This window comes from Cheilinus undulatus, linkage group 12, assembly GCF_018320785.1.
Source record: "Cheilinus undulatus linkage group 12, ASM1832078v1, whole genome shotgun sequence".
NCBI classification, from domain to species: domain Eukaryota; kingdom Metazoa; phylum Chordata; class Actinopteri; order Labriformes; family Labridae; genus Cheilinus; species Cheilinus undulatus.
In genome coordinates this window covers 26,751,655-26,778,934 of record NC_054876.1, presented here as the reverse complement: position 1 = coordinate 26,778,934, position 27,280 = coordinate 26,751,655, and the positions used below count along the sequence as shown (strand labels likewise).

The 27,280-nt window shown below is 37.8% G+C and overlaps 1 protein-coding gene across 1 annotated transcript in view; it reads left to right on the top strand.

Moving 5' to 3' along the window:
- Positions 1-13,615: 13,615 nt before the first annotated feature.
- The window catches only part of gabra6b (gamma-aminobutyric acid type A receptor subunit alpha6b), a 48,449-nt gene continuing 34,784 nt past the window's right edge, over positions 13,616-27,280 (top strand). The window contains exons 1-8 of the mRNA XM_041801151.1: positions 13,616-13,880; positions 14,029-14,153; positions 14,537-14,604; positions 15,618-15,838; positions 16,309-16,391; positions 17,036-17,179; positions 18,256-18,408; positions 25,990-26,267. Coding sequence (XP_041657085.1) covers positions 13,792-13,880; positions 14,029-14,153; positions 14,537-14,604; positions 15,618-15,838; positions 16,309-16,391; positions 17,036-17,179; positions 18,256-18,408; positions 25,990-26,267 — 1,161 coding nt within the window. The 5' untranslated portion in view covers positions 13,616-13,791. The remainder of the gene's footprint in view (positions 13,881-14,028; positions 14,154-14,536; positions 14,605-15,617; positions 15,839-16,308; positions 16,392-17,035; positions 17,180-18,255; positions 18,409-25,989; positions 26,268-27,280) is intronic.

Genomic DNA, 27,280 nt, shown 5'->3' with positions numbered 1-27,280 from the left:
TGTAGCCCACAAATGTAGTTTAGAATTCAAGGCTACGGCGGAGTGATACGTGATGTGAAAGCAGATAGTTTGGTCAAAACGAAGTGTTGTGTGCAAACATCAATTCCACTACACATTCCATGTAAAAGCCCAGGTTACAAGGGTTGGACATGTGAAGTGGGGGAGGTTTGCCTGCGCTTGTTCATAACTAGTGAAAGGATTGGACCTGAAACATCACATGTGATGGCATACTTCATCAAATGGGAATAAGAGCTGCTTCTGGGGTTTTGACTCAGTCTTACTTTTTCAAAACTGCTTCATAGCAAGTCATGCTAATAGATTGCACATACACCATATCTAACCCCTAGATGCACAAGTGGGCCAAAAATGGCATGGTGTGGTGTTTTTCAATGTTTGTTCTTCAGTGGAGCATCATGGAAGCCTTTGATTCTTATTAAAGGAATCAGATGATGGAATAATCTCAACAGAGAAACCAAAGAGTCTAAGTCAATAACTCTGTTTAAAGGAAATATTAGAGCTCGTATGATGAGAAAGTATGAAGAAAAAAGGTAAATTGTGTTTGGGGCCATGGTGCCATAACATTGATTATCTGGTTGGTATTCTTACTTATGAAATGGTTCCAGGATATAAGCCTCTGTTTTGGCCTGCAGCTTGTTTGTTTTATTTTGATTTCTTACTATGCATGTTATGATTTGTTGATCAATGTTTTGTGAAAATGGGGCAGATATTACAAGACTATTCTTCATTCTGCTCCCTTTCATTCAAAGTGGAAGATTTTATGTTGGATATAAATGGTTTGTTTTATTGAATGAAATATATAAATATATAGATAAAAATAAAAATAAAAAAATTAACTGGCATTCAAGGACATAGCTACTGTTGACCACAAATATCTTATCCAGAAGTCTACAGTTCCCTGCAAGGTCAGATACATTTAAGTATCACATTTAAGTATAGTAGTCTCACAATTAGTGAAATGGGATTCACCTGAGAGCAGTGAATGTGTCTAAAATGATTGTTGTATAAAGACACCTCTGTCTGGAAGGTCCAGTCACCTGTTAATCAGTATTCCTGGCTACCATTTCACCATGAGGACAAAAGAACACTCCGAACAATTTAGAGAAAAGGTTATTGAAAAGTGAAGTTACGGGATGGATACAAAGAAATTATTCCAAGGCACTGAACATCCAAGGAGTTCAGACAAATCCATCACCAACAAAGAGTTTTTTTCATCAAAAAAGCCAATTTATATCGACCAATCTTGATTTGTAAAATCAAGAAAAACGTAATCATCCAAGGGGGTGAATGATTATAGTCTCTTTTGTGAGATATTAATAATGATTTCTTTGCTTGTTTGTCAAAAAATACTCTCCTTCTATCCTTTAGGCTATATTACTTACCTGTAGGAAGTAAAGGCAGCTACTCACAGTGACTGGAAAGCTACAAACACACAAAATGACTGCAAAAATTTTTTAGTTTCTGTTTTGTTTAGTTATATTTTTTCAGTGATTACATGAATGACTGGACAGTCAGTCTCTCTCACAAACAGATAAACAAACACACATGAAGTGTCTGAAGGTTGGCAGTTTCTATTCAATGTTAGTATTTTTTCCCACCAAGGTTTTAATGTTGAAAATAATTTAAAAGGAAATCTTCTGGAGTGAAAAAAAAACCATATTGAATACAATACTGGAGAGCACTGTTAACTAAGATGGCAAAAATGCATATACACAGTTTGATTCAGGTCATTTTTGATCCACCTGTGACTATAAATGTGTGTCTCTTGTCTCTTTATACTTTTACTGTACATATGACTTGAATCCTCATTTCTATAAACAGCCACATCTTCATCTGACACCTACCCAGTGACAATCAATACATAGAAACAATAAAATAACTATAAAGAAATAGCCAGTCTTCATCCTGAAGGCTTTTTGTAGCTCATAAAGAACAAATGCATTGATTTAAACATTTTTATGATGAGCTAAAACATCTTGTTAAAGGTTGAATGTCAAAATATATTTCAACATAAACCTAAACTACTTGTATTAGAAAATGAGCTGCTAAACTAAAGGCATTGGTCTTTGGCACTGTAAACTTTGAATTATTCGAGTTTCAGTGGGGGCTGTTGGAAGAATTTCATACACACAAAACTTTCTGTATTCTCACTTATTCACTTTTGGTTTAGATCGACACAAGCAGAGGGAAAACAGTTTTATTTACAGAATTTCCTGTAAAATAGAAATATTTCTGCTAAAGCTGAACTGTAACAGATTTGCTTTTAATGTTTATTGGCAAAATACCTGGGATTAATAAATTCCCGTGTTCCCATGTACTGTACATGTACCCAACTCTTATATGCATACATTTACATTTCAATAACAACTTCAAACCTTAAGGCAGCAGAGTTTATTAAATTAACTTTCTTTACCGCTTCTTTTCCTTCTCTTTGAGCTGCAGGCTCTTGGAAGCTGTCCAGCTCCGCTCATTGTGAAGCTCTTGGCTTCAATCAGCCAAAAGGTCAACTGAGACAGTGAGGACAACTGTTTTCTGAAAATCAACATTTATTTTATCCTACTATGATATGGTTTGGTCTCCATGGAAACTGCAGTGGATTTTTTTTTCCCTGACGTCAAATCTACTGGAGGTGGTTCAGCACATCATGTCTAAGGAGAAGAGATGTTTAAAGAATTGTGGATTGTGTACACAGTCTGTGGATGTTTGGCTAGGGGGGTTGATAAAAAGGACGAAAGTTTATTCAAGCTGAGTTGGGAAGTTTTTTTAGCCTTCTAGTTTAATGTGGGACTGAAACAATGAGGATACTGACAAAGAACGACTTAGAAACTCATAATACTCTTCTGTCATCCTACCTCAACTGCATGCACACAATACCATGCCCAATATGTAACCGCTTATCTAAAAACACACACTTATGTAGGACAAATCATCACACTTTTCATTCCTTACCCTTCATTCTAACTTTAATCTCTACTTTTCCCCAACAATGGCTCATTTCAAGTATCAACCATTAAAATACTTCAAAAGAGATAGTGTAAGTAAGTCTGAATATCTTTTTTTCCATTTATACTTTGATAATCAAATGCCATCAAAGACACTGAAGCAAGGACATGTAAATGTTTAACCTCTACCATCACTGGTCATAACTAGTTAATATAAGCGCTTTTTACAAATGCACTCCTGAAAATTTCTAAAATATTTCAGTACAGCCTTCATCAGAAATCTTCATGAAGTGGTATTTCCCACAAGATCCTCAGTGTTATCTCTGTCAGGAAAGGGGTCCAATGTTCTCAGAAGACAAGAGATCAAAATAAAACTTGTTGTGAAATGCCAATGGGATGTTTACAACACATCCAAGATTGCTGGCAAAGCAGAGTCCAATGCTATGATGACAGCTTTTGCCTTTATATTAATATAATGTATAAATGAAGTATCAACTAAACAAAAAAGGAGTAAGAAGGAGCCTAATGACATGCAGGATACAACCATCATCCACACACTTGCAATGAATTTTCATGTTACCATCTGTGTTCAAACAAGTGCATGCCATCGTCCTGCAGAATTGTTTCTAGGGCACTGGCAGGAAAAAGTAGAGTGGTCTGTTGTACCAACTATGTATAAGTTATGACTTAAGTTATGGTTTAAAGTCCTTGTAAAGTGAAATCCAAACTTTGTATCTTAACACACTCGATATGTTGAAATAAGGTTGCCACAAACACGTGAAAACACTGAAATCTATGTGTGGCTGAGTTTTTAATTAGATCATTGGAAAGTTGTTCACCTTTTTCCTGGCTTGGTTTAATTTGAGCAGGGCTAATATAGGGGCCTACCATGTAACCAAAGCTGAGGGAAATTACCCTGCCCCCTTAATGCTGCAATAATATTAAATCACCAAGCAGTTCATCTCAATATAGCCTGTTGTTAGCTGATGTCACTGCCTTCATTGAAAGTCAACAGCCAGTTAGTTACATGCTGTCCAGCCATGGTGGTGTATGGGTCAATAAAAGTCTCATAATGGAGTGATATGTACCAGAAAACAGTAAATTTAAGCCCCAACTTCTGTCTTGAAATTTGAGAGAATTGTATATCTCCTGAGTGGGTGCAGCTTCAGCTCATTCAACCATCATGCCCACACAAACCTAAAACAGATTCTACAGCCTCATTTTCCATGATTTTGAAGCTTATAAACTTTGAGATGTTTTATCATGACTGAAATTTGGCCCGTGGGTTCAAAACACAGTGGCCTTTCATACAACTAACCTAAAGTAGAGATCTTTTATTTCTTTAATCATTTTACAGGGACTTTAAAGTTCACACTAAACTCTTCACTGAAACTAAACCTATGTTGTGCCATTGCACCACAGAGACTCAATGTTCATCTTTACTAGTTGAACATAAGGTCCAATGAACCAAAATATTACCACAGATGACATTTACACTGCATTTGACCAATCGTTGAAACATATTTTTTTAATTCAGTGGTTGTTGCAGTGCTGTCTCTTGTCCCTGATTATTTCTGAACAGTCTATGATATGTCAAAGCATTTAAATTAGATGATAACTAAAGCTATAAGAACTATGATGGTATGAATGGTATCAAAGTAGATAATGAGCTAATTTAATGATACTTTATAAATGAATGGATGGAATTATTTCACTAATAAAAAACAAGGGCCAGAGTCCAAACAAAATCCTCATTCATTTTAGAGGGATTGAGTCTATCAAGGAGATTGTGCTGGCACCAAATAGCTGCTAAAACTCATAAATTCTCATCACACTCTGACTGATCCCTCATTTCAATGAGATACACCATGGCAGCCCCATTTATAGAGGACTGCACACCTGTTAAGAGGTGTCAAATTTTAAGTTGCAATTCAGGCTTAGGTTTAAACTCTCAGCTGGTGCAACACTTAAATTCACAGTACACAAATTCTGCCACCAGAAGGCTCTCATTCAAAACAACAATAAAGATAAGGAGAAGTTATGCACTGCTTAACTCTGCCTCTGGTGCTTACTTGTTATCTTAAAGCATAAGGGATTTAAGACCCTTTGTAGGTGCTGAAGCACCCGGGGAAATTTATCTCAGCACAACTAAAAATAACAGAGGTATTACCCAACCAGATTTCATAATCTAACTGGTATTTTGTTAATATCTTTTAATTTACTATTATTTTTAATGAAGCAAAATAGAATAAATACTATGTATTCTACCTATATTGGCGCGCAGATGGCCTAGCAGTAAGGTTGCGCCCCATCCCGGGTTCGAGTCTGGCCTGAGACTCCTTACCTATCCCCTAACTATCCTCCTCCCTAAAAAAAGCATAAAAAGCTCAAAAAAATATCTTTGAAACAATACATCTAAATATATGTGGCCTTCATCATGACTGAAAAACTCAACTGCTCCTCCTCTTTCTAAAGTAGGCTTCATCCAATAACCATGCTGGAATTGGTGTGCTGGTGTTCAGTTGATTTCTACTATCTATCAAATTGTGCCACTTTCCATTGCTGTGCATGGGTAAATGTTAAGGTTTAGGATTGGGCTAAGGGTTCAGGTTGGGGTTAGGTTTACACTCTGCTTTTGTTTTGCCCTGTGGCAGCATTTTTCGACAGAGCAGTAGAAATCTTCAGCACACCAGCAAGCAAACAAGCAGAGACACAGAAACGACACAAAGCAGTGAGTAGCTGAAGTTGTTATTAAAGTTCTGACTTATTAAAATGTGTAAATATGAAATATTATTACCTTAAAATTATGCACCAGCTTAAATATTAGCCTTCCCTTATCCGGGAGCTTTAGTAACTCATTAGCTTTCTTACAGATAGTTTGTAATGATGTAGGAACCAGTTAAACATTGATCTTTTGATCGTTTTTTTTTTTTTTTTTTTTTTAATCTATTTTAGGATATCCCATGCCAGGATGCAGCAAAATGTACTTCCTTCTTTTATAAATGGCAGGACAAAAAAATAAAGCATAATGCAGAAGAAAGGATTCCTATTGGCTAATAAGAGTTATGAGCTAAAATCCTGCTGTCAAAACTTCATGATTTTACAACAATTTAGCATTTGAATATTTCCAAACCATAACTAAAGCCTCTGTTCTACTTAATGAATCATTAAATCATGATATTCTATATTACCTTATTATAAATAGGCTTATTATGCAGGAAGTGTTAGTTACTTTAATATCAGCTGGTAAAGATGAAGCTGCTTTTGTTTATTAAAACTGATCAGTAGTCTCATTCTCAGTTTCTCCAAAACATTCTCATACAAATGTAATCTTTTTCTTTTACTTTGATATATTGTCATGATGACCTGGCAGAAAATACTCAGATTATTACCAAAGCAGATCAGATATGGTCAGAGATATAAAAACGGACTCTGTGATAATGTAAGCATGCTTATTTGTTTACCTATTTACATTTACCACAGGATACCAGCCTCCCACAGGTGCTGATCTGTGGGAGGCTGGTAAACATGGCTGAAAGTTTTAATGACCATGGAAACTGTAGAGCAGAAGCAGGTAATTTTGCTGCCAAAGTGCATGGAGGATGAATAAAGTCTTGAAGAAAACAGACAGCTCCTGCGAGAACACCTTTATCAGACTGACACATTTCAGCTCAAAGCATTCATCAGGGTCACGACAATGGCAACTACATGACAGTAATGACGAATGAAATTCAATATGTAAAAAACGTATATCTTATTAGGAAAAATACATGTTGTGATGTAAACTCTCATTACTTAATTTTATTGTTGTTAATTTAATGATAGATGTAGAAAAATGTGACTTATTTTGGTAGATATACTGAACACTGACATCTCACACAGACTTAAAGTTTTGATTCTAAAATCGCCCATGTTTTGAAGCGGGGACCCGTTTCACATTAACTACACTCCATAAGTTTTATTTGCTTAAAGTAAACCTATGTTTTTGTTTCATGGATGGATTTCACATAATGAAGGAGAAAAGCTGTTAAAAGTGGCCTTTGTGCCATGAATTATTTGCAGAACATTCTGTGATCTCTCACAGCAAGAACCAGGAGGGCCACTTTTCACAGCTTTTCTCCTTTGTGATGTAAAATTCATCCAAGAGATGAAAAAAGTTCACTAAATACACCTCATGGGGTGCAATTTTTCATTAAACAGATTCCTTCATTCAAAATGAGAAGTAAGGAAATGCCTAGTGGGACGAGGGGAGCTTGGCAACAGATCTTGGAGCTAATGGCAGAGAATAATCTTGGTCCACTACAAGAAAGCAGCACAGAATATAAATAAGATACAGCGTCTGGTGACAGTTCATACTTCCACATAAAGAAGTCTTTAATTAAACATCCAAAGACTAATTTTTGATAATATTTCAGGTTTTGAAAACTGTTGTAAATATCTGTGTCATCTGTGATTCGGTAGATTTTTCTCAGAACAGATTTAATTCCTAAGGTTTTTTTTTTTTTTTTTTTTTTTTGCATCTATCAAAGTCCTTTAAATGGGGGATTGACTGTTAACAACAGAGGCAGCAGCTTTCTTTTAAAGCTCCTTTTTATATAATGAGCTTTGCCTATGTTGTCACAGCTCCAGGATAGTAGTTTTATTTTATTCCCTCATGTGTTGTCTTGTTTCCTGTTTTATTTTGGTGACTTACTTTTTGTCTCTCTGTTTTAGGTCTGTTTCCTGCCCTTCCCCCGTGTGTGAGTTTCCCGCCTCTGTGATCACCCATCGTGTTTCACCTGCGTCTCATTGTCTTCCCCTCCCAAGTGTATTTAGTCCCTTCCTAATGTGCCAGTTCGTCTTCAGCCCTGCGTTAAGAGTAGCAGCCTTTTTCCCTCGTGTTTCTTAGTAGTTTCTGACCAGTTTCCTGAATTAGATCTAGTTTTCAGCCTAACATTTTGGATACCTCTGCCTGTTCTTGATTGACTACTGTGTACCGACCTCTGCTCTTCATTAAACGGACTTTGATTCAGTTTCCAGTGACTCTGTTGTGCTTGTGGGTCCTTTTCCTGGTTCAGTTGTGACATATGTATCATGTTGACATTTACAATGTTAACCATGGATCATGGATAAAGGCCAAAACTTGTACTCAGAGCCACGTAACAAAGAGATTGATTTGAAAAGTTGGGCTCCAATTCTCTGAACTAGCACAGCACCATACACAAGCTTGTGGAAAAACCTCATTCGTGCAAAGACATGCAGCAAAATGTGCATGTGCTCGCACGTTAGATGATCTTTCGCAATTTAGAGACTAGCAAAAAAACAAAAAACAAAAACAAAAACAAAAAACAAAAAACAAAGGAAAAATGTACTAGCCAAACACTAATGCTACTGATGTCATCACAATATCACATGAAATACATTATTATATTTTGAATATGATTGAAGTTGTCAATTGTAGCTGAAAGAGGTCATGTAAGTTCTAAAAGCTGTAACCCTTCCTTCTGCGTAAATCAACATTTTTTTCAGTAAGAATGATAGAAGCATCTGCCTATGCTGCTCAGCTCTGTCTGACAGTAGGATGAAATAACTTTGACTACTTTTCATCTAAATGTCCCAAACATATAGTGCGTGTGCCCAGCGGACTTACTTTTTTGTCCAGGAAGCATTAACAATTTACAGATAAATAGCTTTGGTAAATGGACCAAAAATCAGAGTAAGACTTGGTGTAAACTTTTTTATTGAGCTTATATATTTAGGTGTCTGACATTCAGACATGCTGCTTCAACATATGTTCTCATACTGTAAGATATTAAAAAAATTCAAACTCATTGCTTGTCCTTAAATACTTCAGCCAACAGGGTTTCTTTTAAACACAATAATACTGCTTTCTGATAGGAGATGAGGGGCACACATGGAAGCAGTGTAAGATGTGGTCTGCAACAGACAAGACTAAAATGTCCCACCAGAGGTCTGCAGACAGATCCTCTTGGAAACAGCACTGATTTAATACCTGGTTTCATTTGGTGTTAAGCTGCACTGCTTTTCTACCTGTGGCAGCACTGGCCTTTGTGGATTAGTTGCTATTTGTTATGAGGCTTATCTACATATGAGGTGAGCAATTTTGCACCAAGTTTTTGAAATTTTAAATCCACCTGTTCATTTATATGCAACTGGGACATGGTGTTGTTTGCTTGACTGAGCGGTTTCCATGCATTTTTGATTGCAGTAAACATGGATTTCCCCTTTGCATGTGCTCCTTGGATCAAGTGCTAACCACTTGGTTTATTTATTTCAATTATATATTTTTGGGTTTTCACAGCTGAAAACATGCAAAAAAATTTGCTTTTCTCTTGTGGATCTGCCCCTAAATGTGCAAAGACAACTTATGTTCCATCAAGGCTACATTTAAACTGGTGCATAGCTGGTACAACCCATAGCATGTAGAGTTGAGATAAAAATTGGATGTTCACATTTTCACACACGCATTCCATCCTGAAAGATTTCAGGAAATTTTCAGAATTTTTGTGCATGTGTCAAAAGGCTGATGTTTTAATGCAAAGCAGTTTGGAAGGAATATGCTTTGGATTTTTATGCAAAAAAAACAAAAACAAAAAAAAACAGAAATAGAACAGAAAAATAAAACACAAGAAAACAGCATTTCTATGGTTAAAAAATGGTTAGAAATTAAATTCTTGATCAAATATGTAACATACCTGCTATAAAAGAAACCTTTTGTCTAGTAAATTTAAGTTAATTTGAACTCAAAGCTGTAATCTAACCCCCTATCTGCAACTGAAGTCATTTTCAGAAGCAATGAGCAGAGATTTCTCACCTTTCTATTCTTATGAGCATGTTAAGTTCTAAATAGTCTACAAACACACACACACACACATTCCAGCACACAAGCAGCAGAGTTTCTCCTATTGTAAGTGGTTACCATAGATACCACATGGTGAGGCTCATGAAGTACAGTGGGTCCATCTCACGTGGGAGATATCGAGTATTTATAGAAGCACTGTGGTGTGGCCAGAAATGACTTTAGACAATACACTTTTTTGGGTAATAACAAGCGATGAAGTGCTGTAGTGTGTAAGAGGCTGTACGCTGTGCAGTACAAGTGTCTCAGCGGTGACTTTGAATTGTCATTGTGTGTCGAGCTTTAGTGTGATAAAAATAAAGTGGATGTTGGAACTGTCCACGGTGCTGAAAACATGTACAGTTACAGCATTCAGAGTGTCTCTTTCCTTTTCTTTCTTCTATTTCTTTCTCTCCCTGTCATCTGTTTCTGCTGATTTTTCTTCTCCTCACTGTGTGCTTTTATGTATGTCAGTGTCAGTCTGTTTTCCTTAGAAGAAGAAGTGGATGACTAGCACTGAGCAAACAGCTTATGACAAAAAAATACTCCGGTTCTGCCATCTGAGAGCTCTTTTCCCTTCACAAAGGTCAGCAAGTTTTTGAAAAAGTTTCTCGCAATAATCTGCTTGCTCGGCACAGCGGCTGCATGTTCGGACGACTTGAATCCACAGTACATATCGTGACATGTTTAATTAAATCCTATTTAGTGGAATAATGAACTAATTAACAAACTCCAACTGAAGCCGCTTTTTCCGTCATCAAAACACGCCTGGGTTTTGAAGTATGTCCCCTTATCTTCCCAAAGTAATTGTACTTCTGAAATTGACATAATTGAATTGCTACCCACCCTGGCATACGTGCTGGTATTGTTCTCATGGAATGAGGCATTCATAATTGCAATCCATCACAATTGCTGCGCCTTTTTCATCTCAGTTCAGACCTCAAGTCCAATGAATGGTTCAGTGATTATATTTTGTAGAAATATTGTCTACAAGGGATAATAGCCTGCACTTATTAAACATTCCTCTCTTTACATTGGCTACACAAGAAGTATAATTTAGCCTGGATGGAATAGACAACGTGTCGTCAAAGTATGAGAGGATAACCTGCTAAAGGACTCACCAAAACAGGCAATCATCTGTATTGACTTGCGGGGCTAAAATCTGTTCAATATTATGATCAGCATTTATGTATCTCTAAATTTAGCCAGTCTCACCATCTGCTTCTCTGCAGCACAAACTGTGGATGCTGGCGCTGTGACTGACAGAGCATGCTTGGTATCCGGGGAGATGGTGTTCCAGTCAGGAAGACAAGCTCTTACTTTTTGATAGCCGTCCATAAGTCAGTCATTCTGTTTGTTATTGGGCCATTTAGTAGAAGCATCTTGCTACTTAGCATGCTATTTCATCAATCAGAAAGCCAGACAATCACCGAGCCAGCAAGCCTGTTTATCTTGGAAAATAATCCCTATACTGAGAGGCAGGAAATAAAGTTTATGCAGAGCACATGTGTGAGTGCACATATAAAACCTGGTTTAGTCTAATGCAATCTAATCTAAATGACACTGAATGTCTGCAGACCTTCTTAGCATCAAGGATGCAGTCTAAATCCAAGTATGAGCTGAATTTGACTGTATCATGCTAATTTTTTGCAAATACTAACAGATTTTATTATAGGTCACATGCCTAAAAAGCAGAGATTAATAACGACTGCGTGGGTGTGTCCAGTGCATGATACTTAAAGCTACCAGCTATAGAGGTGGATTAAGAGTAATGGCTCTCATCTATGTCATGTGAGTAAGTATGTGTGTATCTATGTGTGTGCAGTACACACGTGGTCCCGCTTGGTTGTTTTGCTAAAGGCGTAGCATGCTAAGCACAGGAACAGTAATAAGTGGTCCTGGCTCGTCCACAAGCTCATCGAGTGCCAGCAAAGTGAATCAGGTCAGGAGCGTTTGGTGGGCAGCGCGTAAATGAGCTGACCTCGCTTGATAAGATCAAGTTGATCACAGCATTAGGGTCAGGATACTTTGTCAAGCAGCATGCCAAGGGGGGAACTGAAACAGCAAATTGCTGACAAATTATGCAAAATTCATCTGGAAAGACACAAGATGAAGCTGTCACTTCTCTTACTTTATTACAACTTTGTCTTCCACTCCTGCTATCTCTTTTATATTACATAAAAGAATGCTGCACCTGCTACTTCTACTCCTACTCCTGCAACTTTTGGATGCCATGCTTCATGCATACAAAGAAAAATCATCATAAGATGTTTGATTTGATCCCCAGGACTCTCAGTGTGGATGCACATGTCCCAGATCGACAGACCATACCAACCAAAAGAGACTGTTTCACTGTCATATCTCTGAGGAAATACATTTACTCTGAAGTATCACATGTGGAAACAAAGTTTTACTTTGTGCAAACTTTGAATCCTGCAGAAAATTCCACCTTTGTCTGAACTATAGAGCTAAATCCAGCAGCTCAAACCAGATGTTTTTTTTGGTGCAATCCAAAGGGCATATTTTCATCAGATCTGCTACCGTTGTATCTAATCTCCTTTGAACGGACTAACTCTGGGTTCACTTGACCTGAAACTGATCCATTGTAGTTTGCATATGATTTTAATCATATTTTGAGATCATTATATAACTTCTGTTTGGAGTACAAAAGACCGGGAGTTGAAGGATTATGTTGCGTAATCAGTCCCCACATTTTAATGCTGTCAGAAGAATATCCTATATTTTTTTTCTGCCTTGCAGTGAATTATTGATAACATGACTGTGATACCACTTCTAATGAAAAAGTAATGCTGTGCCAAATAAAATGTATTCTAGCTCACTGATCAATGGAGATCAAATGGAGTCGAGACATGCGCTGATGCTGGAACATCAGAAAACATCAGATCTTGGATTTGCTTTGCTTTCTCATATTTTGCAGTATCTTTATTGTTCTCTTTGGGGTCAAGTATAGTTAAAGTAACTTATATGTTCAGTGCATGAGTTATATTTAGCTCTGAAACAAGATAAGGTGGTACAGAAGAAAAAATACTCCCACACAGTGCTTGGTTAACCACCTCTCTTTAACCATTACCACTGAAAGGAAGTTAAGGGGCCACTTTTCATCCAATATTCCCACTAAAATATCAAAAAATGCACAGATTCTACATTTGCAAATCCTAATGTGCCATCTCTGGCTGGACTTATCATCTGACACATGTTTGGAAAGTGACTGAGCACAGGTAGAAATGATGCACTCTCTTGATGTGCACAAATGAAGAAATGCCAGCCTGTTTGGAACAGCTGATTTCGGCTGTGTGGTGTGTTAGCCTATCTCCTCGTCTATGGATATTGTGAGTTTGAAGTTGCACTAAATGTATCTACCACCTACTCCACTCAACCACCCAACCAGTATATGAATCACGGTTCAGTGTGCTTTATCTCGAGTAGCAGTTTTTTTGTCTTTGTATGGCCAAAAAAAAAAAAACAAAAACAAAAAAAAAAAACAGATTGTAACAGCTTACAAGTTTTCAGTGAAAAAATATAACTAACAAGACAATTCTGGATCCATAAGGTTCCTAAATATGCCGTCGATTTATTTATAAGTATTGTATTTATGCAAGCATTCTTCTTCCACTTCTCCCTCCCCTCTCTCTTTCTGTCTCTATTTCTCTCCTTTCTCTTAAATCCCTTAATCAAATAGAGACAGGATCCATTCACACGCGCGCTCCCAATAAACACGTTACATTTCAGACCAGTGTTATTTCTTGTCAAATTCCTTCTCCGGTGGATGGCTGCTAATGCCCCCCTCGTCCCTCCTCTTCACTCTCTTAAAAACTCTTCAGGTTTTTCCAACTGAGCGATTCAGGCTGAGGCGGGCGCAACCGCACTAGAGGGAAAGTCAAGTCGTGCTGGACTGGCGCGATATCCTCGCACGGTTCACAACTAAAAAGAAGACCTGACGCGCGTATTAATCATGTTTCTTAACGATGGAATATGCTGATTTTAAAAGTTGACCAGGGATTTCTAGTTGTGGGGTGTTTGCGAGGGATGGCTTTCCTTTTAACTTGCTTATTCTTGTCTTGGTGAGTATGAAAACTCTTTTCTTCTGCATGTTCTCCGACTTTTACGCACAGAAATGAAGGTCTATGGCTCGGTGTTATTCAAGGAAAGTCTGTGTTTTCTATTTCTTGTCCGTTTGAATAAGCTGTCATTGCTGCTTATGTACTTTAGTTACAGTGCGAGCTTTGTTTGGGGAAATAAGCACAGTGAGACCAGTATCTATTTGGATAACATCACGCGCATATTGGATAGATTACTGGATGGCTATGACAACAGGCTGCGACCTGGATTTGGAGGTATGTCCATGACTGTGTCATGTTATATTCTAAAACATATAGTCACATAAAAGATGGTGTCATTTTCGTCTAAAAGAAAAGTTTTACTTCAGGAGTTGTGAATGCATCATTTTGTGCTAGAGTTATCTAACATGGTTTTTATTTTCTTCACACAATAAAGAAAAAAATAACAGCTAATGATTGGAAAATTAGAAAAATAACGCCAACTTGGACTCAATTTTCATGCTCCTTTGTTGCCTAAGTGGATTTAAGATGATCATCATTCAGCCTTTAAAGGCTATACATTAAAAACTGGTCTATTTTATTGTTATTTTATTCAAAAACCCCTTTTCCAAAGTTGCTCTTTGTTTTTCTCAAAGCAACTACTTATCCCTCCGCTGCAGGTCCGGTTACAGAGGTCAAAACTGACATCTTTGTCACCAGCTTTGGACCTGTGTCAGATGTTGAGATGGTAGGTAAAACATGCTGACTGCTGAAACCCTCACACACCATAACACAGGCTGATTTCACTGGCTGACATGCACACGCACATGTTTCATCACTTGTTATCAAAGTCAACGTCAATACACAGACAAGAAAAAAAAAGAAAACAAGAATATGTCCAGTTTTCTCCGTGCATTGGTCTACTCAAGTCATGTTTCTCCCAGTATTCATTATTCCAGCATTTGGGCAGGATGTCATTAGTGCAGCTTAGGATTTTAATCTGGTTGACAATCCCCCCCCCTCTCAGAGAGGGAGAGAGAGAGAGCTAGAGAGAGATGTGGCTGATGTTGGGATGGGGATAGTTTTCTACTCCTGACATGGGATAGGTTGAGCGCTGTATATCTGTTGTCCTGTGCTTAGGCTTTAGGCTTTAGACACAGTTTGCCTGCATCTATAGCCTACTTGAACTCATCATGTGATAGGCTGGTGACAGTTCCATAGAGAGGCATTTAAAAGGCTCTCCAGGGAATCAGGCCATCCATTTGATCTAAAAGCATCCAGGATAGACACTTATTGAAGAGTTTATGCTTACTCTGTAGATGAAATAAAGTCTATAAATAATGATTCATGTTTAAAAGATTATCAGTCACAATCAGTATATTGAGTTTATTTTAATATCTGACAGTGCGTAGAAATAAGATAAAAGCCGCAATAACCGTGAAAAATGAAGGAAGTGATGTCTGAAGATGAAGTATACGGTCTTTTTTTTCAATCACTTCTAATGAGGACAGCCTCTTTTATTTTTGAACTCATGCAGCACCATATGAATAGCCCATAAATAATAAAAAAACAACAGCTAATCATTTTGCCAGAACTCCACCAGCAGGACCAACGACACCACGGCTCATAAACCCATCTGTTATTCTCTCTGGGGGTACTGGAGATGCTAGCAGCAGGAGCAGAAGCAGCCCCAGCAGCAGTAGAAGAAGAAAATGCTAGACATGCTTGCACATAAATTCACGCTCTAACCCTCCCGCCCAGGAATACACCATGGACGTGTTCTTTCGTCAGACGTGGATCGACGAGCGGCTCAAATTCGAGGGCCCCATCGAGATCCTGCGGCTCAACAACCTGATGGTCAGCAATATCTGGACGCCGGACACCTTCTTCCGGAATGGCAAGAGGTCAATCTCGCACAACATGACCACCCCCAACAAGCTGTTTCGCATCATGCAGAACGGAACTATCCTCTACACCATGAGGTAAACAGTGCCGGACAGTCAGCTCCAAACACAGCCAAGACCGGAATAGAGCACAGACCTGGAAAGCAAATCAAACAAACAGGCATCCAAGAATGTGCACAGACATGAAAAGAAATGAGGAGTGCTTTTCCAAAATACACGATATGTGCCATCTGATACTGAAAACAGGCCCTGGAACGCAATTCAAACAAACATGACTCCACTTTCGTTCCAAAAAGGAGATGTGTAGCATGAAAAAGTAAATCCCCTTGAGTTACTAATGGCACAAAACACAGTTTTAAAAATAATTAGGTGAATCAAGCAAACTTAAAAACATTTGATAATTAAGAAATCTCAGCCAAATTATTCCCTTGAATGAAAATTGACCCACACTTGAGGTAAACTTACTTCTCCCTCTGCAACAGGATGTGATCTATTTCTGATTCTTTATATATTCACATCTAAATTTCACATCTGTTTCATTCTTTCAGATTAACAATAAACGCAGAGTGTCCCATGCGTCTGATGAACTTCCCAATGGACGGCCATGCCTGCCCACTCAAGTTCGGGAGTTGTGAGTTTGTTTATTTGTACATTGCTGGTCTGACAGATGGTGTCACTCTAAAATGATCACTCAGGCGCTGAGCGACTGACTGATGGGGTAATCTGACAGCATATCATCAAAGATTTCAATTTGAAGTGTCATACACAGCACATGTGGGGAACTAGAACTACATGAGCTTAGCCAATCTTTAAAATGTGCTCAAAAATATTAAATCTAAAGGTTATCTGTCATCACTGTTATTTTCTATCAGCATTAAAACAAGGTATTTGCAGCTTTCTCTTTGAATAAAAGTGTCATAAGTCGAACTCTTTCAAAGAATATGGGAATACTTTTTTTGGCTCAAGGATGATGTCTGAGTTGTTTTTCAGTGTAATGACACACAGGTTATTATTTTAAGGCTAGATGGTTTGTTTGCTTTTTTTATCTGATTTCTTATTTGTTGTAATGCAGACTAGAAGGTCAACTTTGAAAGCCAGACAACACTGAAGCGTTACAAAATGTTGTCTTTTCATGCAGTCCTTTTAAATTTCCTAAGTCTCTTTGCACTTTGGGTCCTAAGCAATTTCAAATTGAGCATGCTTAGATACAAGAAACTCATGTTTCACATGATGGATCCAGCATCTTTACTATAGCTCTTCATGTATCTCGCCTAGATGCCTATCCTATCAGTGAGATCGTGTATACATGGAAGAAAGGTCCCCAGTCGTCTGTGGAGGTGCCACAGGAGTCATCCAGTCTGCTACAGTACGACCTCATTGGTCAGACAGTGTCGAGTGAGCGGCTAAAGTCCAACACAGGTGAAGATAAATTTTTGCCATAAGTAATTTTGCAATATGTTTCAGGATTGTAACTTTTCACAGCTCTGTATTGTATTGCTGGCTTTGGGCCAAAACCTTGTATCTCCAAAATCTCTACTTTTCATGGAATGAAAAAAAAAAAAAAAACATTGTATTTTTCAGTTGATTTAACACTTAATGGTCACAATAAGCATCTTTTTAAACACTTTTTTTATCACTTTAAAATTGCTTAAAACCTGCAGACAGATATGACCAATAGCAATGATTTATGATTTATGAAAAAAAAAAAAAAAACTTTTAGATCATGAAAAATGGAGTGGTATGGTAATAACAAAAACTACTTCTCTTTGGTCATAGCACTTTCAGTAAAATAAGGCATGCAAGACAAATGAAAGATTATTAATGCAACTTTTTGGATTCTAATTCTACCTTAAATAAATAAGTAAATAGACAGTAATATTAAAAGTTTATTTGATCAGCATTAAAATTCAATTCTCACAAGCAAAAACAAAAACTATATATCTATACTAGTATGTGTTGGGCCAAAACCTCATATTGCCAGAATCACCACTTTCAGGGAATAAGAAAAACACTTTATTTTGCAATTGATTTAACTCTGAACAGTCATAGTCAGCATGTAAAGGCTGACCAATAGCACTGATTTATGAAAAAAAAAAAAACATGAAGTATGGAGATTTGAGGTTTTGGCCTGACGCCAGTGATATTTGTATGTGCATTATGGTGCTTCTCTGTGGTCAGTGTAGGCTAAGGTTTAAGCTTATTATACCATTATTTAAACATAGCATATACCTAATGGTAACTCTTCAACTATTAGGTTTAAGTTACACCATACAAAGCAAAGACTCCCACATTTGACACAGGAAAAATACAATGCAAAATAAACCCAAAGCTCAAGACACTTCACACTAAAAGATTAGAAAGCCTAAAAGAAGATACAACCAAGTTAACATTGTTTCCATTTTTACACAAAATTGTGTTTTAATATATTAAAAAATGGAACACCATGACTGTATTTGCCCTAAAATGGCCAACTAATCTGGTGCTGTCCCCCTTAGGTGAATATGTCATCATGACCGTCCACTTCCACCTGCAGAGGAAAATGGGTTTCTTCCTCATTCAGACCTACATTCCCTGCATTATGACCGTCATCCTGGCCCAAGTCTCTTTTTGGATTAATAAGGAATCGGTTCCAGCTCGGACTGTGTTCGGTAAGCTTATTTTGAACTCATTTCATTCTGTATGAGTTGTCTTGTCAGATCTGAGCTCGTTTTTCCCATCATTTCCAAGTGTAAAGTGGCTTTTTATGCAGAGTGAAGAAGAATGGAAAGAAACACATGCTGCACATTACTTTCTGGCTGGTTTTGGAATCATTTGGACAATCAGAGGCTATTCTTGTGCCAAAATTTGCAACAGAATGATTTTGCAGATAATGGAGCAGTCGTCTCAGTTGTCATTTTGCAAGATTGAAATCACTAAGAGAGCTGTAATGTGGAGAAAAATGGAAATCACGTCAATTTGCTGTGTAGAACAAGTGACTTGGGTATTCTTGTCTCTGAAATATTCCCTCCATATATCGTGTCTTTCTTTGATAAGTCTTTATCACAGGTTTTTACCTTCTAAAACTCAGCTTCATTTTTATTTCAAGGATCCAAACTCAAATGAAAATTTTCTAGATTTATCAGCTCACCGCCCACTGCTTTCCCCCAGTGTGTCTTTCTCTGCAAAACTTTAAGCCAACATACTTTTCTTTATTTGCTGCACTCTTATTGGTTCAAACTGCACAAAGTCCATAAAAACAACCCCGTCGTCTGCAAAACAAGGAAACACAAACACAGTCACTGCAGTATGTTTGAACCTCTCTTCATTATGTTTATTCCTCCTCCACTGTGGTGCGGCTGAATTAATTGGGAAAAAATTGTCCTTTCTTTTGAAAAGATTGGTCATGTAAGGGGCCGGGAGAGGAAGGATGTTTACTTGGCCCTCATCCGAGCACTCACAGGTTCCACTTGCTCACATTACATTACGCTACAGTTGTCATCAAGCTCTAGCCTCAGGAGCAGAGAGGGTGAGAGAGCGAACAAAGACAGAGACTTAGTGGAAAGAGGGAGACAGGAAGATGGAGATAAACTACAGAGGAAAAAGTGTGCAAAAAAGTAGAAATTCCAGCCATGTTTTTCATGAAATTTCTCCTTGTGTTAATTTTTCAACAAGCTGCAGCTGAGCGGCTAAGCACTGCCGGCCCTGATAGGTTTTTGGTTCTGTAAGTCTGCACTCATCTTTGGAAACAAGCCAGAGCTCCGACAAGCCTGCACACTTCTACGGAGAATAGATCCCAATCATTAGTGATGGTGCAGAAGTTGAGAACCCCATGCTGAAAGCACATCTGTGGAAACTCATTAACCTCACTCATCATGCTGTTTTCTTTTCGCTCAATATTGGGGAATAAGATGAAAAAATGGCTCTTTCTCTGTATTGGCTGTTGTTCTAGAGGAGCCCTGGGCTAACCCAAGGGACTCTCACTATTTTAGTAGATGTTTAACTGAAGAAATAAAATACCACGTATTGGATTTTTCATGGCAAAAGGGCTTCACTTTATCTTCAAACTGTGATAAAGTTTGATTCTTCTATTAAAGGATCCGCCTTATGAGCTGCTAAACTGCTTGGAGCTACAAAAAGTAGTTCCATATGTTTCTCAGTAAGGATCAATAATAGCTGTTGTCCTAAAAATACTTTTCTAGATTTTCTTTAGGTACTGTATGAGCTATGAAGTTGAAATTGAGGCAAAAGTGAATTTGCCATATGGATGTGCTCCACCCTAATGGCATATTTAGTACTAAGCCATCGTATGTACTGTGCTGGATTGTCAACAACCTCTAAGAGCTCAAAGTCCCTTGAGCACAAGTCTCACAGACTTAATTGAGTGTGGCCTAATTTGTACCTTGCTTTTTTCCCTATAAAAGCACATAAACGCCCCAAGCATTTCATCTCTATCCTGTCTTTATATTTCATCCCCCTCCCTCCCACACTTGTTCTTTCTTTTCTTTCTGTCTTTTTCTCTTGCCTCTCCCTCCTACCCTGACAGGCTTTTCTTCCCGTGTCCCTCCTCCCCTTTAGCGATCATTTAACTTGTGCTTGAGCTGGAGACAGTCCGTGTTGCTCGTCTACGGGAGGAGATTTCATAGGAGAGCTGCTAACTTTCACTGTCGGAGTGTTGTGCAGAAAGAAAATGCTTCAGAGACATTAGTAGGTGCATTAAATCCCCCATAAGTTTCTCCACTGCTAATGAAATGAGCACAACTACAGTGCACATTTGGTAAAAGCATGGACAGCAGTGCTCAATGGACCTTTTTCCCTGCTTGCTTTAGCTTGATGAAAGTGAATTAGATATGTACTTTGTTAATGGGCCATTAAAACGGATGTTCATTGTCAGCATCTTTCTCTGACTTAATAAGGATGGAATCTGTGCAAGTCGGAGGAATATCCTCCAAATGAGTAAGGTGTTTCTTTGGAGGCAGAATTCGCTCTTCATATCTGTTTCATTTTAACACATTCTGATTGTTTGATAGGTCAAAAGTGCCTCTAAATGCACCACCAGAGACCTTTTGTTTGGGCAAAAGCAACACTCATGTATCTAAGAGAATTTATGAATGGCCTTGAGGCTGAGCTCAAAGGGATCATGCAGTCCAAGCCTCTATGTGGAGCCATGGCCAGAAGCTTCCAAGAACTTTTGACAGACATCAAAAAGCATAATTTTGCAGAGAAAAATATCAAAAACGTGTCTTTTTCCCTCTCTGGATTCGTTTATTGGTATGATCCCTTTGTCTAACATCTCCATTGAATTGTTAAATGCTTATTAAGGGATACACAAATGTTTGCAAATGCTTTGTGGCTAAGGTCCGATCATCCTACTGGACTGCTTTCTTGAGAATGTTTACACATATTTGGCCTCTTTGCTAAGTGTGCCAGGGCGGGGGCATGGGTTAGTCTGCTTGTGGACGGATTACTGACGTGTCCTTTTGGCAGACTTCAACTGAATTGAAATTCTGCATGGCCTGAGTTATGCGCCATAAACATAACTGCTGCCATATGTCCAAGATATTTCTTGAGAAAATCAATTCTTTACTCAGTGGATTCTCTGGAATTTAATTTTCATAATGTATATGACACTGCATTTTAACAATTTCTATCATAAACATCATATAATAGAAATATACTTAAGAAGGACCAGGGCAGTTTTTGAACAAGTGATTTATGCAGGGTTTAAATGAAAATTTCCATCATTTGTTTAATCATTATTCTTCATTCATATGTTTGAAGCTATTAAGCCTTGTGATTTCTTTTGTGATTTGGACAATGTGTGCTACCCTGGTGGGTCAAATTTGACCCTTTCTGACATTGCAGTTTTTAAAGAAAGATAGCATAAAGTGCCAAAATGTACTGTATGTGTTAAATCATTTATGTCACAAAGGTTTTACACTTTTTAGATTAAAAATATAGTCAATATGACTTATAGGTTATTTATAGGACAGTCATTAGGAATGAAAAAGAACTGAGAAGAGTTAGTACTTAACGCCTCTAAATGGACCTCTAATATCCTCTAAATTGCCTTAACGCTGCATCCAAATGGACTTGAAGCACTTGTAACACTGATGTTGTTTCTTCTTGTCTAGATCTTTGCTTGTGTTGTACTTAATCTCAAATGTACGTTGCTTTGGACAGAAGCTTCTGCTAAATGACACTGGTACATTGTGAGAGTCTAGAGGAGTCTTGTACTGAGCCAAGAGGCTAGCTGAACCCTTGTAACATATTATTAAAAATATTTGTTACAAAAATGATTTTAAATGGAATTGTTATGTATGGATAAACCTTGTGGGGTAAGAGACCAAGCAATGATGTTGCAACAAAACAGCTCTTTTACATTAGCTGCCATAGCTAGCTGCCGTTTGAGTGCCAGTTTCCTTTCCTCCATCCTTTGTTTTTATTTAATCCACATCTAAAAAAACAAACTGGTAGCAAATGAAAAGACATTAGGGAACCAAACAACCAGCTGTACCGAGCTGAGCCAACTGTGACAGACAGAGGAGAGAGAGGCTGGAGGTTAGAGAGACAGACATCAGATGAGGAAACACCAGTGAGATCAGAATTTATTGAGTTAAACAATGACAAACTATGCTGAAAACTTGACCACTTTGTGGCAACGGACCATACACAAGTGTTGTGTGACACTGCTCATTCAGGCTTTAGAAAGGGGCTTGTTTAGTTCCTACCTGAAACTGTTTCTCTGTGAGTTTTTTTAAATTTAAAAAAAAATCCTTGAATATTTCAATATTTTAAGGATGCAAAAGTATCTTAAAAAATTGAAAATGTTTCTCTTTTAAACAGCTCAAAATCTGGCTGTTTTCGTAGAATTTCTCTATGTAGAGATCATTAATTACCTCCCAGGGGTTTTTCTCTGGGATTCCTTATCTTTTGCAGACTGTCTCAAGTGGACAGTTGAGGAACTAAAGTTTTCTCGCATGTTGTATTTGCTTCATTTTTTTTTTTTTTTTTTTTTTTTTTAACACAGGGTGTTTCTGCTTGGTGTTAAAATGAATATTTAAGATTTGATTAAAGACCACAGGTTATTTAGAATACAACACATTATCTAGTTAATACTACATCTTAACATTTCTTTATGAAACACAACACTCAACCCTAAATCCTAGTAATGAGTAGACTGGTACTATTTTTTAAGGGCTGATACAATTAAAGAAGTTTATAAAACCATAAACTAATCTTTGGATCTGATATGCTTTTATTTTGAATACAAGTATAAAATGTACTGAATGTGGCAAAAAGTGAAATGGCATGATCAAAAAACAGAAAAAAATTAGGATATTCTGCCCAAGCTCTATCAGAGTGAGAAATGGCACAGAGCAACACAGTCGCAGCAGGAAAACACAAAGTGATGCCGTACACTCACTGTGCCAGTGGCACTCAGGTTTAAGTGTTGATTGGCTAGTAGTCAACTGGCATCTTACCAATCCGATTATGTTATATACAGGACATATGGTGAGACGTTAAAAGAGAAAATAAAGCCGGAGGGAAAGACACACTTTGCAGTGGAACTAAAGTGGCACACTTTTTTAAATTAACTAATTTCATTGATTTTTGGTTCGATAAAATGCTGATATGATATTTGGTCCAATGCCAAATATTGGCCTCCACATCACCTTAATGAAACAAAAGCTCAAATTGAGCCACTTTTGTCAACTAATATTTTCAATATATATGCCAAAACATAGATTACACTTGAGTCATTTGGTATTTTTATTCACAAATCAGAAAAAACAATAGTTCTGCAAGGAAACTTTTAGATCACTTTATTGAATGCTGATTGTCAGTCAGACCTGTGTGTAAATAATTAAAGTATATGCATCCTCCTAGCTATGATTCACCCTGCAGTATCATGGTCTAATACATACAGAAGACAAGAGTGCTTCAGTGGCTTCCTCTGTGCCATACTGAAGTGATCCTAGACATGCTTAGCCAGATGGTAGATTGTGCTAAGAGAGCTGAGATGGAGAAATCCATAGAGATGCAGCAATTTTTGTTTGCCACTTAAACACTAAAACAGCTTTGATGAGACGACCTGAGAGATTTGATGCATTGATTCTGAGAAAAGGTACCCTGGAGTCCAATAAGGGGCTAAATGGGAGCTATTAATCCCCCATTTTTTTCCTAGCATATTGTGCAGAGTTACATTGTGATTGTAGGTGTGTTTGTCTGTCTGTGTTTGCTCAGTTTGTGCATTCAAATCAAGCTGATTGCAGTGATCTCCCATAATCAAGCCTCTCCATTGTTGTTCATTGACAAACATTCCCATGTGTTGAATCACATGACAGAAACAAACAAAGACATTCAACACTCCCTATCTCTCTAGAATTCCCTGCTCATTTAATTAAGAATAAAGTTAATGTGTAAAAACAATGGGGCATCGATCAATAGTGTGGACCTCTTTATTCTGAGCAGGACGAGGACACCTCATACCAACTGTGAAACCGAATTAGGGTGAAAACAAACTAACAAACACCTGACAATAGAATTAAATGTGAGGGATAAGATCAGATTTTGCATAGTGCTTGATGCAGCCATTTAATTAAACCTTATTAAAGCTCCTGTGAGGAATTAACAGGCCTTGTTGACTTTGGTGCCCTCTGTTGACAAAGTGAGTTCTCTTCACCTTCACAGCAGCGATTACTGACTTAAAAATAACCATGCAGAAAGGATCAGTCTTTTTGCTGAGGTGTTTGAGGTTATAGAGAGCCATCGATAAACAGTTAATGTCCTTTAGTTTCTGCAGTAAAAGAAAACAATAGGAGAATTCTGAGCTCTTTCCATGATGTATAAAACCTCAGCCAGGGGACACTTAGCTATGTAGGACAGAAGTTAACCTTGCTAGCTGATAAGTAATATGTAACTGCTACCAATTCTTGGCGGTTAGCTTTATAGTTTTTGCAAGCAGAAGAAAAGAGAAACTGCTTTGTAATCTTAAGTAGGTTATGAAGCCTTCACCAGGAGGTGCATATCTTAGCGTAGTGTTTACTATAAGTGGGACAGAAATTGGCTATCTGATAATCATTTTGTAGCCAATATAAGATTTGGAGGTTAGCTTTATAGTTTTTGCAGACAGGCTAAAACAGATGTGGCTTTCATAGGCATTCATTCCCAGCCTAAAATAAACTTCAATCTTACTATCTCTATCCATTGTGTAGCTTTAGCCCCTCTACTGCCTCTACCTTAGACCTTTGAGAAGGTGCACTCAATTTGCTTACCCAGCTGTCCAGGAATGATATTACAATTATTAATTATTATTTCGTGTGCACGTTGTACCTACTTCGTGGCCACAAATTAGTATTTCAAGCACACATTATACTTATGTTGTGGCCACAATTTAGTATTTCGTGGGCAAGAATTAGTATTTTGTGGCCATGAATTAGTATTTTGTGCGCATGTTATAGCTATATTGTGGCAACAATTCAATTTTTTTTTGACCATGTCATGTCTGGGGCTCCGTACATTTCCATTCTGAGATATTAGGCATCTTAGATGAACGGTCTGTGAGAGTGGCCATCTGAGATGACCAGTCTGCAGCTAGACCCCTCTTAAAGTATCTTTTTATTAAGTAGCCTATAAAGCCTTAGGCTAGAATGCACACAGCTTAGCATCAAGACTAAAACGGGGTAAAATGGGGTAACATAAACCTAGTTAGCTATTAGGGAAGATGTATGTCATAATAATTCTTTGTAGTTAATTTCTTATTTTTGCTAACACCAAAAGTAAAAAAACAGCTCCTTATTGTATCAGGAATATAACTAATAAGACTATTAAACTTAGCATTGAGACTGTAGTAGGATTGTTTGTTTGCATGGCTAGCTAGTTATGTAGGAACTATCTTCCTTTTTTTTGCTAACAAATGAAATGCAAAATGAATTTTCATGGTCTTTTCTGTGTGTGGTCAAATTTGCAAGGTAGGACTGCAGAATATTTCGGATCAGGCAAGTTGTTTTAAATTTGGAAAGAAACCATTCTCGGTTTTTCATGTGCTTCAGTTTTTAACCTTAGGATCAGCTAACCACTTGAAGTGCCAAAAAAACTCTGCTGTATCTCATTTCTCAAAATATAAAATGATCCTTTTTTCAAAAGAAAAAATATACTTACTTTCCACAAGATCGAGTCAAACCCATGAAGCCCATTAATATAAGACAACATTTAAGGACACCATGTTACTGTCTCCTCCCTGTTTGCAGGTATCACCACTGTCCTGACCATGACAACACTCAGCATCAGTGCACGCCACTCCCTGCCCAAAGTTTCCTATGCCACAGCCATGGATTGGTTTATCGCTGTTTGCTTTGCCTTCGTGTTCTCCGCCCTGATTGAGTTTGCAGCTGTCAACTACTTCTCCACCCTTCAAGCCAACAGGGAGCTCCGAAAGGCAGCAGCCATGAAGGCAGCAGCTCAGGAGGCAGCCGCCGCAGCAGCAGCTCCGGCTGCAGCCACAGGGAACGATACAGAGGTTTCCTCAGTAAGTCTGCTCTACTATTTTTGTACTTTTTGTTTGGTCAAACAATAAAACAATTCTGAACTTACGCTGGATCATTCTCATAAAGATTGACATACACACTTTGAACTTACTGTCCAGGTTGTTTGCATGCAGGGAGAGGACTTTTGGTTTTGTGCTTACATTCATGAGGTTCCATAAAAAATGATGATTAGTGCCAGAACTGCTCTTAGAAGGAGAGGAAATCTTTCACTTGGCATTTTAAAGTGCATCAGCTCATCAATTGTGCATTAAAACTTTATATTCTTAGAAGTGTATCAAAATCTGTAAGAAACAGAAAATTATGATTGCAGTAACACACATGCTTTTCTTTGGTTGCGAGGAAGCAGTTGTCGACAGACACTATGTAGATATGTTCTGGAGAAGAGAAAAGCAGTTTAGAAAGGGGTGTGTAACTGATTTTATTGTTTTACTATCACAACGACATGCAACCACAGGCCAGTTTGACATGTAGTCAGTTAGCAGCTTATGCTAAAGCCAGATGAATGAGCTAGAAATCAGAGGACTCCCAGCTGTGGTTTAGAGGATTAAAGGAGGAGTGGATCTATGCTGTATTTTTTAATGATAAAAAAATACAGCATAGATCCACATGGCATAATGTAGCACAGTCCTAAATGTATATTTTAATTAGCTTTTGAATCAAATTTACAGCCTACTCTGATGACACAAATGATTAATGCATAGTCTACTGAATTAATCTTATAAATTTGCAAAGCAAGTGGAAAATAGCTAAAACTACCTGCTTGTATTCAAATACATGCACTTTAATATGGAGTTGGTCCCTTTTTGCAGCTTTAACAGCATGTGGGAATTTGTGCCCCATCATTCTGTAGAGCATATTTGAGGTCAGGAACTGATGTTGGAGGAGACGACCAAGCTTGCAATCTCCGTTCAGTTCATCTCAGAGATGCTGGATGGGGTTGAGGTCAGGTCTCTGTGCAGGCCAGTTCTTCCACACCGAACCATGTCTTTATAGT